Source organism: Sinocyclocheilus grahami, unplaced genomic scaffold, assembly GCF_001515645.1.
Source record: "Sinocyclocheilus grahami isolate Dianchi unplaced genomic scaffold, SAMN03320097.WGS_v1.1 scaffold1653.1, whole genome shotgun sequence".
Classification (NCBI taxonomy): domain Eukaryota; kingdom Metazoa; phylum Chordata; class Actinopteri; order Cypriniformes; family Cyprinidae; genus Sinocyclocheilus; species Sinocyclocheilus grahami.
In genome coordinates, this window is record NW_015506832.1 from 115,304 (window position 1) to 131,380 (window position 16,077).

General features: G+C 42.3%; 1 protein-coding gene across 1 annotated transcript in view; it reads left to right on the top strand.

Moving 5' to 3' along the window:
* The window catches only part of fndc7b (fibronectin type III domain containing 7b), a 53,119-nt gene that overhangs the window by 23,557 nt on the left and 13,485 nt on the right, over positions 1-16,077 (top strand). The window contains exons 19-39 of the mRNA XM_016258183.1: positions 201-461; positions 955-1,215; positions 1,341-1,604; positions 3,088-3,345; positions 3,477-3,740; positions 3,827-4,087; positions 5,251-5,511; positions 6,824-7,087; positions 7,555-7,815; positions 9,003-9,263; positions 9,343-9,603; positions 9,706-9,966; positions 10,053-10,313; positions 10,562-10,825; positions 11,001-11,264; positions 11,815-12,075; positions 12,383-12,640; positions 12,718-12,978; positions 13,102-13,368; positions 13,484-13,747; positions 15,785-16,042. Of these exons, the coding sequence (XP_016113669.1) occupies positions 201-461; positions 955-1,215; positions 1,341-1,604; positions 3,088-3,345; positions 3,477-3,740; positions 3,827-4,087; positions 5,251-5,511; positions 6,824-7,087; positions 7,555-7,815; positions 9,003-9,263; positions 9,343-9,603; positions 9,706-9,966; positions 10,053-10,313; positions 10,562-10,825; positions 11,001-11,264; positions 11,815-12,075; positions 12,383-12,640; positions 12,718-12,978; positions 13,102-13,368; positions 13,484-13,747; positions 15,785-16,042 (5,496 nt within the window). The remainder of the gene's footprint in view (positions 1-200; positions 462-954; positions 1,216-1,340; positions 1,605-3,087; positions 3,346-3,476; positions 3,741-3,826; positions 4,088-5,250; positions 5,512-6,823; positions 7,088-7,554; positions 7,816-9,002; positions 9,264-9,342; positions 9,604-9,705; positions 9,967-10,052; positions 10,314-10,561; positions 10,826-11,000; positions 11,265-11,814; positions 12,076-12,382; positions 12,641-12,717; positions 12,979-13,101; positions 13,369-13,483; positions 13,748-15,784; positions 16,043-16,077) is intronic.

Consider the following 16,077-nt stretch of genomic DNA (forward strand, 5'->3'; position numbering starts at 1 on the left):
TGATGACATATCATGTGTAATTCATTTTTAATTTACCATTTTCCACAGTCTTTATGATTCTTACAATTTAAACAGGCCTGTTTTTACATTTAAGATTTCTATGTAAATTTCCTTATTACATATGAAATTAGTTTTAATAAGTACGACTTTTTAGAGAAAATACTCTGAGAAGACAATAATGGTACTTCCTGTCCTCTCAGCCCCTTGTGCCCCAAATAATGTGACTGTAAGACTACAGTGTTTGAACAACACCGCCGTTGTGTCCTGGGAGGGAAGTCCTGGTGCCGTGGGCTATAACGTCACTGCTGTGGGCCATGATGGGGATGTCAAGCACAGTACCGTCACTGGCACCAGCTGTCAACTACCCAACATGCACTGTGGTCAGACCTATGACATTGTAATTACACCCTTCTCTCAGACGTGCACTGGGTTCCCAACCGCTCCCTATACTTTCAATGCAGGTGTGTATTGGTAGCTTCCACAAATGGGGTACAAATTGCTGTCTTATTGCTTTTGTAATAAATAATAAAAGGACAAACACCATGTATTTTGCAGTGAGAACTACTAGATAAACTATCATGTAAGATCAAATTAACATAAGCTGAACTTTAACATAAATGAACATCTCGACAGATGTATCTCAAATGTGTCCAACAATAAAACATACTAATTCTTTAAATTGAAGAAAAAATAGTTTTGATTGTTAATCTTTTTTAATTACCAAAAATAAAAAAGATTCCATTTGATATCATTGTGACATCAGTTAGAGCATTGAAAAACCACTTGTTTTCATTTTTGGGTGTACTATAAGAGTTTCAAGCTTAGTTTTTGTACCCTATCTTTGAAAAGTTACAGTTACGAAAGACATTCTAGGGATCTTGCTGCATTATTTTAGTTTAGCTTCTATAATTTTGGTACTAAGAAAACCATTTTCTTCCCTTACCACCCCTTCAGGTTCTTGTCCTGCCAGTGATGTTCAAGCTTCTCTACAATGCAATGATAATGTGGGACATGTCCGCTGGACTGCCGCTAAGAATGCTGAAAGTTACATTGCCATGGCAACGGGTACGGATGGCCACACCCACACTTGCACCTCCAGTGGCACCAACTGCACCTTCAGTGATCTGCACTGTGGTGAGGACTACACCGTTTCAGTGGCCACGGTGGAACGTGGCTGCCAAAGTCCACCCAGCACACCTGTCAATCTAAAATCAGGTCAGGAAACACAACACAAAGTATTATAAGAATTGTCTTGTATGTGGCATTACACACAAATGAACCTGTCTAATCAGTTTAAAAGTTAGGACCTTTGATTTTGACCCAATTCCTCATTCATCTAGCTATCTGCCCACCCTCGAATCTGGCCGGTCATACCAACTGTGCTACGGATGACATCAGCATTACATGGGACCCCAGCCCAGAGTCCGGAGTCACTTACTTCCTGTTCATCCATCAAGTGGATGGGCTGAACTCCACCTTCAACACAATGCAAACATCATACGTTCTGACAGGGTTGCACTGCGGAATGAGTTTCATCGTACAGGCGGCTGCTCAGGACAGCACCTGCACCAGTCCTTACGGAAGCCCAACACAGATTTACACAGGTACAAACACCAAACATTTTCAGTTATCTTCACAACAGCTACAAACAGCATTGGTCTGCTTATGTTGTCAAATATGTAAGGAAAAATGTACGGGAATCCATATATTATGGCAAAATAATCCCAGACATGATGATCAGGTTCTTGAAGAGGTTTATTTTATGCAGACTGTACATTATCCTGTTTTTTACAAGACTACAAACCAAATAGGTGTAACAACAACAAATATTGATAGAGCAAAGCTGGCTCACTCACATTACTATGAATGAATTGCAACATGCATTATGGAGGAGTCTTGCTTACTAAATAAAAGAGCCAATCACCAAATTGGTCAAGTCATCACATTACAGCTACCATTTGAAGCTCTGGTTCTCATTGAAACAGTGTCTTGAGGTGCACACTTAGGACTGCACATGCACATTGGCTGGTACAACCTCACATATATGCTTTTTTAATGCTATTTGAGCATAAGAAACAATACAGTTCATTAGATTTTATTGCTGATTTTGAAATTTCAATAGGTGTCACAAATATGGCCTCTAAGTGAAAGGACTGAGTCTTTAAAAGGATTTGGGTTAGGGACCCATGAAGAAACCATGGAGTGAGCTATACAGGAAACCGGTTTTCTTGAACAACAGGAGTTTCTGCATCATGCACCTGCTAGATTGCATAAAGTTTAAAGTCAAGTTTACTGACATGCCCACATTATGCTGCAAATGGCCAATGTCACTAAGGTCATGTGTCCACCAAAGTGTTTTTAGCCAGCTCAAAGCACCAGGATCTCTGCTGAAAACACCTAGCTGTAAGCGCTTGAGAGCACTTCTGTGGTGCAGCATTTTCAGTTGAGGTGCTTTGGATGCTATGATATGGAATATCCGCTAAAGTAAAATGGCTGACACATCACAAACAAAATGTTTCTCCAAGCATTATTTTTGAAAACAAAATTGTGGTAGTCTGGGAATTCCATCTGTTGAAGATATGAATACTCGGAGGCAAGCAATATTAACGACTCCTCCATTGTTGTTCATTTGTAGTACAAGCAGGCTTTGATGGTTGGTCGGTGTGGTAGTAGTCCCGCCCCTCCTCCACTGTGATTGGTTAGCTGGCTAAAAAGTGAAAGTGATGTGCGTTGCGTTTTACCCACATTTGAACATTCTTCAACTCTTGGCGCCGAGAAAAAAAGTGTGAGATAAACGCTCAGCTCCTCGCCAAGCTCCTGCCATTTTAAAAAACAATGCGCTCCCATTGAAGACAATTGAAAAAAATATGCTAGCCTCAGAAAAAACGCTTTGGTGGACACAGAAAACTCCAACTCTTGCTGAAGAAGAATGAATTCCAGTGTCCTTACAAGTTGCTGAGTGAGAACAGGGCTTTATAACTCCTTACTAAATCCACACAAAGAAAATGAATGGAATATTAAATAATGTCACATAATAAAGTTCACTAAAGAAATGTGTTGATATGAGTCTCATCCATTGATCCACAGCTCCCTGTCCACCCAGTAGCCTGACAGCTACTGCTAGCTGTGGCACAAACAGGGTCACCATCAGCTGGCTGAATGGTGCAGGGGCACACTCCTATACTGCCAGTGTTGTGGGAATCAATGGACAAACTGTATCCTGCACATCCAACACCACCTCCTGTTCTGTGAAGGTTGAGTGTGGACTTGCATATACAGCCACTGTGGTTTCCACAGTTGGCCTCTGCAACAGTACGGCTAACAACAGCATCCAGTTTGACTCAGGTAATTTAAAACATTGATCTACTTAACTAATCAAACTGCAGTTACTTTTAAGCAGTTTTTTGTGCAATCCTGACAAAATTGGTATAACATTTTACTCTTCATAAAATGTCTAACCTCCACATGTTTCACAGCGGATTGCCTGCCTAGTAATGTGATGGCGCAGTTAGACTGCAATTCTGACATGCTAGCTGTACAGTGGGATGCCAGTGCAAACAACCCTGACTCCTATACAGCCCTGACTATCGGTACGGATGACACTCGACTTTCCTGCAACACAAACTCTACGTCCTGTACCATTCAGAACTTAAGATGTGGCCAGACCTATAGCATTGCCGTGACCACATCCAACATTAACTGCGGAGTCATTGAGGGTTCAGACTACCAAATCGAGACAGGTAAACTGACTAGATTCTAAATTCTAAACCAACCCCAACCCCTTAAAATGTATCAATGTAGCTGTCTGTCATCTGTATCCCATCAGCCCCCTGTCAACCACAGAGCCCAACTGTTCAACTGCAGTGCAGCACTAACATTGCTACGGTAACATGGGACAATAATGGAGCAGATCAGTTTGACATGGTGACTGCACTCAACTTTACCGGTGGTGCGACGGTGTGTAATAGCACAAATAGGTCTTGCACGTTTGCACAGCTACGCTGTGGTGAGACGTACTCACTAAGTGTGGTTGGATTCAATGGAAACTGCACCAGTGAACCCAGCGAGAGCTTCAATCTCAATACAGGTGAGACAAATCTGCACACAGGTGAAGGATACTTTAGTCTGAGACTAATATACTGTAGCTAGTAAAGACAGAGACTGATATAGCTGATTGCTATATTAATACAGCAGTTTTAAGAATTGTCCTACAAACAAATGTGATAAAATAAAGAAATATTCCAAAGTATATAAAACTTAAATGCAAACTCAGTTGGCAACAGAATATAATAAAAAAATGCATGTGGTGAACTTACCATAAAAGCCTGCAGGGCTTCTATTGTTTCAAAAGTACAAGCGTAACACAGCTTGTTTTTTTATGAAAGCAAATGCAGAAATGAGCACTTGTCCAATGCATGGCAAGCCATAGTCCTCAAGTATACTTATGCCACTCATACATTAGCTCTGATTTTCCACTCACCATTAGTTAACGGAGATCATTGAGATAATTTGCCTCAAAATTGGATGCAAATCAGTGCTCATTCACATGAGTGATGATCACTTTGTTTGAATTATCAAAGATGCAACCATTGATTTATCTATGGTGCCTGAGAGATATTCAGCAGGTTGAATATCTAGACCTGTCTGCGATCCAAATCCTAACGTTTTTTTTTTTTAATTGGAACTAACATTGGTGACAAGAGATAGTTGTTCAGTGTGAAACGAAACAGCAATCCAAAGGCTTTGAACGTAGTGTATGGGTGGCATTATTATATATTATTGCATTGCTCTGGTGGTAATAAGCTCCAGTACTCCAGGGGGTGATAGCCCAGAGTTGCCATGTTGACAGTTTCAATAAATTAAACTAACTTACTCAGCAAGATTTTCTTCAAACTGTTGCTTTGCCATGACAGAGAGAGAAAACTGACCATAGAAGGTGGTAACTTGCATTCATGCCTACTATAGTGCCCCTTAAGGCAATGATAAAAATACAACACACAAAGTCAGAAATTCTTTACATGGTAACCAAAAGCACATCACATCTTTAAAAAGTAAAATTCAGTTTACAGAGCAATATTCATGAAGACACCATATGGCATTATTGGGTTTAATCCTGAAAATCTTTTCCAAACTCTTGGTGTACACACAGTAGCCACATACCTTTCTTCATTCAGCTTTAAACAAATATATTTTATGTCCATGTTTGTGGAACCATGGCTTTCTTAAGACACACACTACTGTCTCTTTCAGCTCCCTGTGTGCCAACTTTTGTTGTGGCGACCACAAACTGTGACACGTCCATTACCACTGTAACCTGGGATTCTGCCCGTGGTGCTAGCAGTTACACTGTTCATGCCGTGAGCACCTCAGGGCGCAACAGCACATGTACCAACACAGATACCACCTGCTCTTTCCCAGACCTGGACTGTGGACAAAACTACACTATAACAGTCACAGCTGAAGATGACAACTGTGTGAGCCTGACCAGTGCACCTATCACTGTCACAACAGGTACTGGTTACAGATACTTACAGTGGGATAAACTCATGGAGTTATATTATGGATGTGTTTAGTACAAGGACATAAGCAAACAGTTTTGCTGTGAAGTGACATTCGTTAGTAGGGTTGGGCCAATAGACGATGCCATCGTTCATCGCCGATGGCTGATAGAAATCACGATGTTGAGCCGGCATCATGATCCCCCCCCCCCCCACACAATACCCCCATACCCCCCGCAATCCGCTGCGTCTGTGTTTGGAAAGAAAATGACGTGTATACGGAAACCCTAAAGGGAATAAATACGAGATGGGAGGAAAATATATATTTCAATAGCTTACTTTCTCTCGCAGTTATATTATTGGGTAATTAAACTGTATATTAAATTGAGGGCATCAAGGAACTGCTATTATACCTGGCATTGAAACTGCTTTTGAATGCATGATCGCTTTTTAGTTTCACTTTTACTTTCGAGATTCGTGCTCGCACGTACTCTGTTTATACTATGGAGCGGCAGTACTTACCACACATTTTACAAGATTAGATGTTTATCAGTGGTGCTCAGGATCTGCAAATCATTCGCCATCATCCTCAGTCATCTCTCCTTACTCTGTTTATGTGGTAAGTGAAATTATATGTACTGTAATGTAACAGGCAACCGTTAGCAATCGTTATTCGTTTTCCGTGCCTTTTTGAAAATGGATTCACGCTTCGGGCACACAACACTAAACTAAAGTATAAAGTCCAAAATAATTGAAGATGAGCCAAAAAAATTCCATTCCACATTGTTGTCATCATGCTGCATGTGAGTGGTGTCCAGTTGTCATTGGCCCTTTCCCAAATGCCACCATAAGCCCTCACAGACTTCCTCTGAGTCCACACTTTTCGTGTTCAAGTGGCAACAAAGGGGGTATTTGCGAGCAGCCTTCTGAAACTTAAAATGACAGTTGGGACACCCTACAGTCTCACAGACTTAACCAAGGGTGGCCAACTTTGATTTTGGGGCATCCAGCAGAGTTTCACTCCAACCCTAATCAAACACCTGAACAAGCTAATCAAGGTCTAAGAGTTACTAGAAAGCGACAGACAACCTTTAGTTTTTATCAATGTTGGAACAAAACTCTGCAGAACCGTGGCTCTCCAGGATGGACGTTGGCCACCCCAGGACTTAACAGACAAGTGTACACAGAAAACATTGTACAGTAAGTCCACAAGACCGCAAGTTCATATGAAGTGTGTCATTTGGGATAGGGCCATTCTAGTGGTGCAGAAATTTCACACAGCAGCTTTAACAAAACTACTACGTGTTTGTATCCCTCTTTAATAGTTCCATGTCCACACTCTGATCTACAAGCAACTCTGGACTGTAGCACTGACTCTGCTCTGATCTCATGGACACCCGGTAGGGGCACTCTGATTTATAACGCTTCTGCCGAGGGCTTTGATGTAAATCACAAAGTGAGCTGCAGTACACCTGGCTCCACCTGCAATGTGACCAACCTGCAATGTGGCAGCCGTTACCAAGTCAGTGTGAGAGGAGAAGGGCTCACCTGCCCCGGCCAGTCAGATGACTGGATTGGCCTCAAGACAGGTAACAACCTCATAAGCCACTAATTTATACAATTTATTGTACACAGTTCATCAGTGCTTACGATAAATGGTCCTGGTAAAGTATGAAATAATTTGCCTCTGAAAAAACTTTTCATTCAATTACATCACCTTGGCTTTGTGGGCTATTGGTTAATAGTTCAATAGCAATACTTAAAAGTTCTTAATTCTTACTTAGACGTAAAATGAGTTGCAAATTCCATTTTAAGTGGACTTAGTCATAATTTCTATACTTTAGATAGTATTAGCTTCAGGTAATTCACTTGTCCTTTGGCCTACACCCTACAGTGTCAACTTTAAAACAACAACAACAACAACAAAACAATATCTGGCCTGTTTTAAACATTGATTTAGCTCGATGAGATGTCTTTAATTAAATAATATTTCCTTGAAATAAAATGTCAACATTACTGATTAGCATGTTGCATTTGTGTTCTTTTGCTTCTTCAGCACCATGTCCACCTACTCAGGTGTCCATCCAGTCATCCTGTGACTCAGACACTGTGTCCGTTTCCTGGCAAACCTCTCAGGGATCTGTGTCCTACATGGCTGTTGCCGAGAGCAGTGAAGGTCACAGGGCAACTTGCAACACCAGCCATCTCACCTGTGATATTACAGGCCTGCAGTGTGGACAGACTTATCAAATGTATGTTTCTGGTGTGGATGGCAACTGTATTGGATCCAGAAGTGAAGTTCGCATTCTTGAAACAGGTGAGAATTACAGTCATTTTTACGATCATTTGCGATATCTAATGCTGCTAACAAAAACCTCTCAGACCACCTTAGAAACTGCATGGCGACACCTTTGTAACCACTCAAAACACCCTCCCATTTTGACTATGAGTTATGCACAGGCTATACTCACCATATAAATCACCTACTGCTAGTCTCATGTAGCCAGACCTTCAGACTGATGGCAGAAGGTCTGGGAACCTTGACTGCTTTGAAAGGGCTGACAGGTAAATCAATCAATCACGTTTGTTTTGTGCTGCATCATGTTTAGCTGCATGGATATGTCCCCACAATAACAGGCCGGTGTGTAAAACTCTTGGATGTATTTTAAAGAGTTTAAGCTGCGAACTCTGCATATTTCATATATTTTGAAAAACCAGCGTTTAGTTGATCCTGATAAGCGCTCATCACAGTTGTAAACATGACGGCCTTCTTCTTCCAAGAGGGGTTTGGTGACACGGCATCTTTATTTCCAGGCAGAATGTTATAGAAAGCGACGCACACATCTCCAGTAGAATTCGACCGATGAATTTGATCAGATGACGGCTTCGAAACTCCTTAAGTGTTTTCTAATTTTGTGTGCCATATGCATCAGACATTCAGCCAACGGCCCATGGGCGTGACGTCTGAGGCTGACACTAGCCGTGACACATAAAACTGACCTTCGACCAACAATGGACCATTGTTGAGTGTCTGTCAACCCAGGAGCATGTTGAATTGGAAGTGCAGGCCTTTGGTGAGACAGATCACTGATTGACGAATGAAGACCACTGCCACCTGCTGGCATGGAGAGTTATTTCTTCTCAAGCAGGTGCAGAACATACAGTTGACTAGAGTCTCAACTTTTTGGCCCTGGTGCAAGCGAAATGAGGCAACACCACAGTCTGCTTTAGTTAGTTCTTTTTAAATCTTTTTGCCTTAATTATGATTGGACAGTGAGTTGACAGGAAGTGATGTGGCAGAGAGGGGGGTGGGATCAAGAAAGGTCTACGAGCCAGGACTCAAACTCAGGATCCCAAAGCGGGATCCCCAAAATGGTACTATATGTCGGTGTGCTGCCCATGAGACTATCGGTGCACTAGTTCTTTGATGTCAGGTTTAGTGTATCTAGGCATTTAGGTGGGTGGTCCACTTGTAGTGACCTTTGACCTCTGTGTCCCCTTCAGCCCCTTGTGTACCTCAGAACGTGCAAACTATCCTGGAGTGTCAAGCTACTGTTCTCAACATTACCTGGCAGCAGACAGGTCAAGCCCATCACTACCACGCCACAGTGCGGAGCAGCAATGGTCAAGTGCTGGGGTGTGACTCTAATACAACCTTCTGCCAAGTACCCAACATCCTTTGCGGACTGACTTACAGTGTGGCAGTGGTCGCCTATAGCCAAACCTGCAACAGTTCCCAAAGCTCTGTGCAACATGTCAACTCAGGTACCCATATATTCATAAATAAAATATTTCGTATTTAAATATTTGGATGTCTCTAACATCTCTTTTCTGCATTCTTTAGCCCCTTGCCCACCAGATGCTATCTTTGCCATCTTGGACTGTGATTTAAACACTGTGTCAGTGTCCTGGGACTCTAGTGTAGATGGTGTCCTCTACATCGCACAGGCCTTTTCCAATAACAACAACGATTACTACATGTGTAACACCACAGAAACCAATTGTGATATCACTGTGACCTGTGGCATGGATTATAATGTGACTGTAGTGCCATTAAGGGATGGCTGCACTGGGGAGAATTCACCGGTCCAGTATGTTACGGCAGGTTTGTCATATTTAATGAAACTTAAACATATCACTAAATATCCATTTGTTTAACTGTGTTTGTCACAAAATTGACTTTTGGGATATGTGTTTGTGTATAAAGCTCCTTGCGTTCCCTTCATGTTGGATGTTGAAATGGACTGCCTGTCTGATTCGGCTTGGCTGACATGGGAAGAGTCAGCAGGGGCGGAGCTCTACATTGCCACAGCAACTGACAGTGATGGATTTGAATACCAGTGTAACTCAACTGAGAGCCAGTGTACAGTTGAACAGCTACAATGCGGACAATTCTACAACTTTAGTGTCATTGCATCTAACAGTCAATGTGACAGCCTCATGAGCAACACGTTGCAGAGCGAGACAGGCAAGAGAGTGAGACTGTAAAGGATGATTTTCGGTGTAAAAACAGACTACATAATTTCACACTTCCTGTCTCAATTTATCTTTCAGCCCCTTGTCCACCTCAGAACGTGATCACGTCTGTGGGGTGTGACACTGGTACGGTGAGTGTGTTGTGGGATGAGAGCGTTGGTGCGTTAAGCTACACTGCCACTTTGGAGCGTACAGATGGAGAAACCACCTGCTGCACGGCAAGCTCCACTTCCTGTGAGGTCACTTCCCTTCCCTGCGGCCAGATGTATGTCCTGACAGTCACTGCTGAGGGAAGCACATGCAACAGCTCTCAGAGCCTTGAGGTCATCGTACGGTCAGGTAATACACACTGATCATTCAACCCTGTATCCAATGCTGCATTTATATACGTTTTCATTTTATTTATTGTTACTGACATTCAGTATAATTTTGGTAACGAAGTTGCAAAACCTTAAATTCTCATAAAATAATAGAAAAAAACATTACTCAAGTCCTCCATTTTGAAGAGTTTCAAACCCTATTTTGTGAAAAATGCTTTATATCTTGGGAATGCTTTTCCCGTCATCACAGTGTGTTTCAATCCGCAGTTCCCTGTATTCCGGAGAGTCTGGTGTCCAGTACTAGCTGCGGTGATAATGTAGCCACCATGTCATGGGTGAGCAATGAAGCCGGTGAGCTCTATACAGTCCAGGCCTTCAGTGCTGATGGGTTATTCTCTGACAGCTGCTCGGGGTTTGGTCAGTCATGTGAGCTCACATCACTGATGTGTGGTGTGCCATACACTGCCACAGTAATAGCACAAGACAGCATCTGCACCAGTGCGCCAAGTCAAGCTGCTCCAATCAGGACAGGTAAGTGTGCTTTTATTGCGATATGCATTAGAAACACTAATGAACCATATGGTGCAGAAATATCTACTATACAGTAGTTAATCACTGCAAACCTCAAACTTTCCTGTTCCTAATCAGTCTATCTTTCTGACAATCATGGATTTGATTTACTGACAGTCACTTCTCTCATCTTTAGCACCCTGTGTGCCGGATAATGTGGCTGCTAATGTGAGCTGCCAAGGGAATGATCTGTCTGTGTTCTGGGAGGAGAGCGCAGGAGCAGACTTATACACGGCTGTGCTTGAGGACAGTAATGGCCAATTCACCAGCTGTCAGAGCATGAACCACACCACCTGTACAGTTAACAGACTTGCCTGTGGACAGACCTACCGTGTCAGTGTGATAGCATCAGACGGATACTGTGACAGCTTGCCCAGTGCAGTCACTGATGTTCATTCAGGTAGAAACCAGTGGGAACATATTTACACACACACAGTCAAATTTACCTAAAAGTTTCTGTTTTAAATGTTTTTAATCCAGAATTCACATTCTTATTGGGTTATACCTCACAGTATGTTGAATTGGATTCTGAATTGGAACAAGAATACAAAAAAATGAACTGAATAGCAGTTCAAAGATATTAAACACAGTAACTCAAGAAACAGTCCCAGACATTTTGAAATAAAACTTTTCTGTATCCTATTACATGTTTTGCTTGTTTTTGAAAACTACACTTCTATGACTTTCAGTACTTGCCATTTAAATTTGATTACAAATTTTGAAATTAATTTGGAATTTAAAATGCATTTGTAAATAAATTCTGAACTCCGCACACTGGTACACATGCTCCAAAATACCATGGTCCATTGATTTTGTGTGTGTGTGTATGCCATTGATAGATGCAGTGATTTTTTTCAAAAAAGTTAATATGGACCCTTTATGTTTAGTACATTTGTGTTTTAGATGTAGCATGACATTGTCTGACTGGCAGATATTTGTCTGTATTTCAGCTCCTTGTATGCCTCGTAACATTCGGTCACTAATAGACTGTCAATCTAGTATGGCTGTACTGTCATGGCAGCCAGGCACTGGAGCAATGCAATACATGACCAAAGCAGTAAGTGTATCTGGCCACGTGCTCAGCTGTGAAAGCTACGATACTAACTGTGAGCTGACAGGACTGGCCTGTGGAGAGAGCTACAACATCACTGTGTTAGCAGAAGGACAGACCTGCAACATCACTGCAACCATGAGTGGACACCTGAATACAGGTGAGCAAAACCACTGGGAACACCTCCTAGAATACAACCTAACAAACACCCTACTACACATAACACCCTAGCAACCACCTAAAAATGCTCTCCACCTTCCATAGCCTTTACTGTAGCAACATCCTTGCATCAACCCAGTACACCATAGCAACCACATAATAGCATGTTGATTACCTAAGAACAACTCCCTGATTGCATAGTAATGCCCTTGCAACCGCCCACAATTGCTAGTACCACTAAATTTTGTACCACTATAATGTATCTTGCACATCTATAAGCGATTTCTTTCTCTTTGTTATGAACTCAGGTCCTTGTGCACCTCAGAATGTTGGAGTTCAGTATGGCCTGTCTATTGGCCAGCTGTCGTGGGACAGAAGTGTAGGTGCTTCCATGTACACAGCACAGGCTGCCACTGATCTGGGATCAGTGCTGTCCTGCTCCACCAGTGACACCTCCTGTGCCCTATATAACGTGTCCTGCAGTCAGACATATGACATCACTGTGACAGCACACAACAACGTCTGCCGAGGAGCTGCTGTGTCTGCGTCAACTACTCTAAACACAGGTAAATTTGCCGTTATACCAATGATTTTAGTGCTTTCTGCACAGGCATCCAATAACTGACTCTGTATGCTTCACCAGAACCCTGCCCGCCCCAGAACGTGCAAACCCATCTGAATTGTGCAAGTGGCGTAGGGACTGTGTCTTGGGAGGAGAGTTTGGGGGCAGTGGCATACATGGCTTTCCTGGAGGGTCGCAATGGACACAGCCTGTCCTGCTCCACAACTAGCTCCAGCTGCAGTGTGACGGGGTTGATCTGTGGAGCGGTTTACAACACTCAAGTACGCGCCATTGGAGAAATTTACAACAGTACAGACAGCGAGACAGTTCTCTTCACATCAGGTTAGACATCTAAGAAACTACACCATTTAGGATCCATTTACATTCTTTGGCATAACATGTTTAAAAAACAGACAATTGTGCCATCTACCGAGCTGTTCATCGCTGCTGTGTTTTTGTGTCCAGCCCCCTGTAAGCCAGTTTACAATTCAGTGACTGTTGATGTGAACTGTGAGAATGCCACTGCATTGTTCAGCTGGGCTTGGAGCAGTGGAGCGGCATCCTATGAAATCACTGCTATCAGTAACAATGGCTACATTGCCTCCTGTATCTCTCAAGAGAATTTCTGTAATATCAGCAAACTGGCCTGCGGACAGACTTATACGGTCAGGCTCACAGCAATCAATGATGAATGTCAAATTACCCAGGAAACAGGAGTGACCTTCCAAACACGTGAGTCGCAATATTTTTATTTGCAAAAGGGATAGACTTGCAGTGTAGCTGTAGAAAATAAATACAGCTGATAACTGGAATATCAAATTGAACTAATTTGTCATTTGACCTCTAGGCCCCTGTGCTCCCTTGTTTGTGAACGTGGACCTTCAGTGCAAGCCAAGCACAGCCATAGTAACTTGGGAACAAAGGGACGATGTGCTATACTACCTTGTTAGCGCCACCCTCAGCACAGGAGAAGCAGATACATCCTGTAACTCTACAACTGACAATTGTGAAATGAGTGGGTTGCAGTGTGGAGTGGAGTATGCCTTCACCGTCACTGCCTACAGTAGCCACTGCCATAGTGACGTCAGCAGCACTGTACACATTACAACAGGTAGATGATGCTATCCTTCAAATTTCATTTTGAGATTTATATATGTATAACTCAACAGGGGTAGCCAACCCTGCTTCTAAGGCCTATTCCACAAAGTTGGTTTTAGTGGCTACCCAGGTAAGTTTGAGTTTAGTTTCAGAAGATTCCTGTTTTTCTGGGTTCAAGAAGATGGCTTGATCTTCAGCAGTGTGCATCACCATGGTAGATTTCGCTACAAGGCTAACCTGCTCTGTTGCAGGTTTTACTTTGGTGCACCCACCCAAGGCTGTGAGTCTGCTGAACTTGACCTAAAAAACTTGGGTTTGATTTCTTTGGTTTTATTAACTCGAAGCTTAAATCTGAAACTCAAGAGTTTGTTCAATCAAGTTGGTTAACAGGCCACTGGAGGGTTACCATCCTGCAATGTTCAGATCCAACCCTAAGCAAACCTACCTGATTGAGATAATTAAGGTTTCCAGGATTACTTGAAAAAACAAGCAGGTGTGTTGGAACTGAAGTCAGCTTGAAGGTAGCCCTCCAGGAGCAAGGCTGGCTACCCCTGATACACAAGAATGCAACGTCACACTACAGCCTAGCATACTAAAAAAAACAGAAAATTGTCACGTTTATCTTTTTACGTGCATGCAACCAAAAGTGCCAGATTGTAGACTCCACATAGTCCCGTACACCAGATGATAAATAACTTGCTTAAAAAAAAAGATAAAAGTGCAGTGTGTAATATTTAGGATAATCTACTGACAGAACTACAATATAACATACACAACTATGATTTCAGAGGTGCTTAAAGACCTTACACAATGAACCGTTATGTTTTTATTACCTTGGGATGAACCATTTCTGTCTACATAAACCACGGGCCCCCTTACACCTCCATGTTTCTACAGCCCTAAATGGATAAACTGCTCTACAGAGCGTGTTTCGTCACTATGTTATTCTTGCGAGTAAAACACTTACAAAATGATGAACAAGTAACAATAATATTCGCAATAACATATCGGTTTACTGAATAATTAAGTAACTATAATTCCGTAATTTACCTTTGTAAAGTAACCTCATTGCTTGACTGGCAACTTTGTCCTGTGTGGGTAGCTTCTGTATGTGCAATTCGCAACCTCACTGCTGCTGCTAAAATTTACACTGCACCTTTAAAGGGGACATAACACACACAGTTTCTGCCAGTCATGTTAATCTTGAGTACCGATATAGTAGCATTGCATCCTTAATATATGCGAAGAGTCTTTAGTTTTATCAGACTTGTGTCAGAAGTCTGACAGATAAAAGACAGATACAGCTTTACGCTTCTCTCCGAAAACAGTCGAGATCTTGGAGGTGTGGTCGTGGGCGGAGCTAAGAAGTCACGATTACATGAAGCTTTTGCGTAGCGATCGTCTGCAAGCTGTGACATCGACATAAATAAAACAGGAACAAAAACTATGGACTTAATTTTTAAAAATTGTTTATAAAACATTTGTCGCCAAAATGCCGAGAACAAACAAGCAAAAAAACGTTGTTGCACTGGAGAAACAAACTGCATTCACTCTTCCCATAATGCTGGGTTCTTTGGGAAGCTGAAGAAGGTTATCTTTCCCCTCACAACCAAAAACACACTTCTTTAGTGACTGTTGATTTCGTGGTCTAAAAACAAAATGAAAAGTCATTTTCAAGCAAGTCCTGTGCAGCGCTGCAGACGACTTCAGTATCCTGAATGAAGTGCGTTCGCTCTGGTCGATGTGTGCGTGGGCGCGCTCTTCCGGGAGAAGTGCCCATACAAGAATTTCCACCCTTCATGACGTCATACAGGGCCATACTCGTAAAAACTTTCAGAGACTTATATGAACCGTGAAGGACTGTATTTGGCACATGAACTCAGTCATACGTCCAACTCGTTTTTTCAAACTTTGGCCATGTTTAGCATGAGAATCCAACTTTTTAACAGTGTAAATAAGTCAGAATGCATGAAACGGCATTAGACCACCCCTTTAATGTCCACTAGACTTTTACATCACAATGAAATCTCTACCATATCTGTTTCTTCAGAACCTTGTCAGCCAACTCAACCGACAGTTTCAGGATCATGTGATAACAACACGGTTGTCTTAAACTGGAGTCACAGCAAAGGTGCATCAAGTTACACAGTGCACATAGCAAGCAACCTAGGATACGGCGACTCCTTCCAGACATCTGAATCTACACTAACAGTGGAGCTTCTTTGTGGACAGACCTACACCTTCACAACACTGGGGGAAAATGATGTCTGTGACAGCATACCAAGCACTCCCGCACATTTTACCACTGGTAAGACCCAACACTCATAAAGGCTGTAGTGAAAG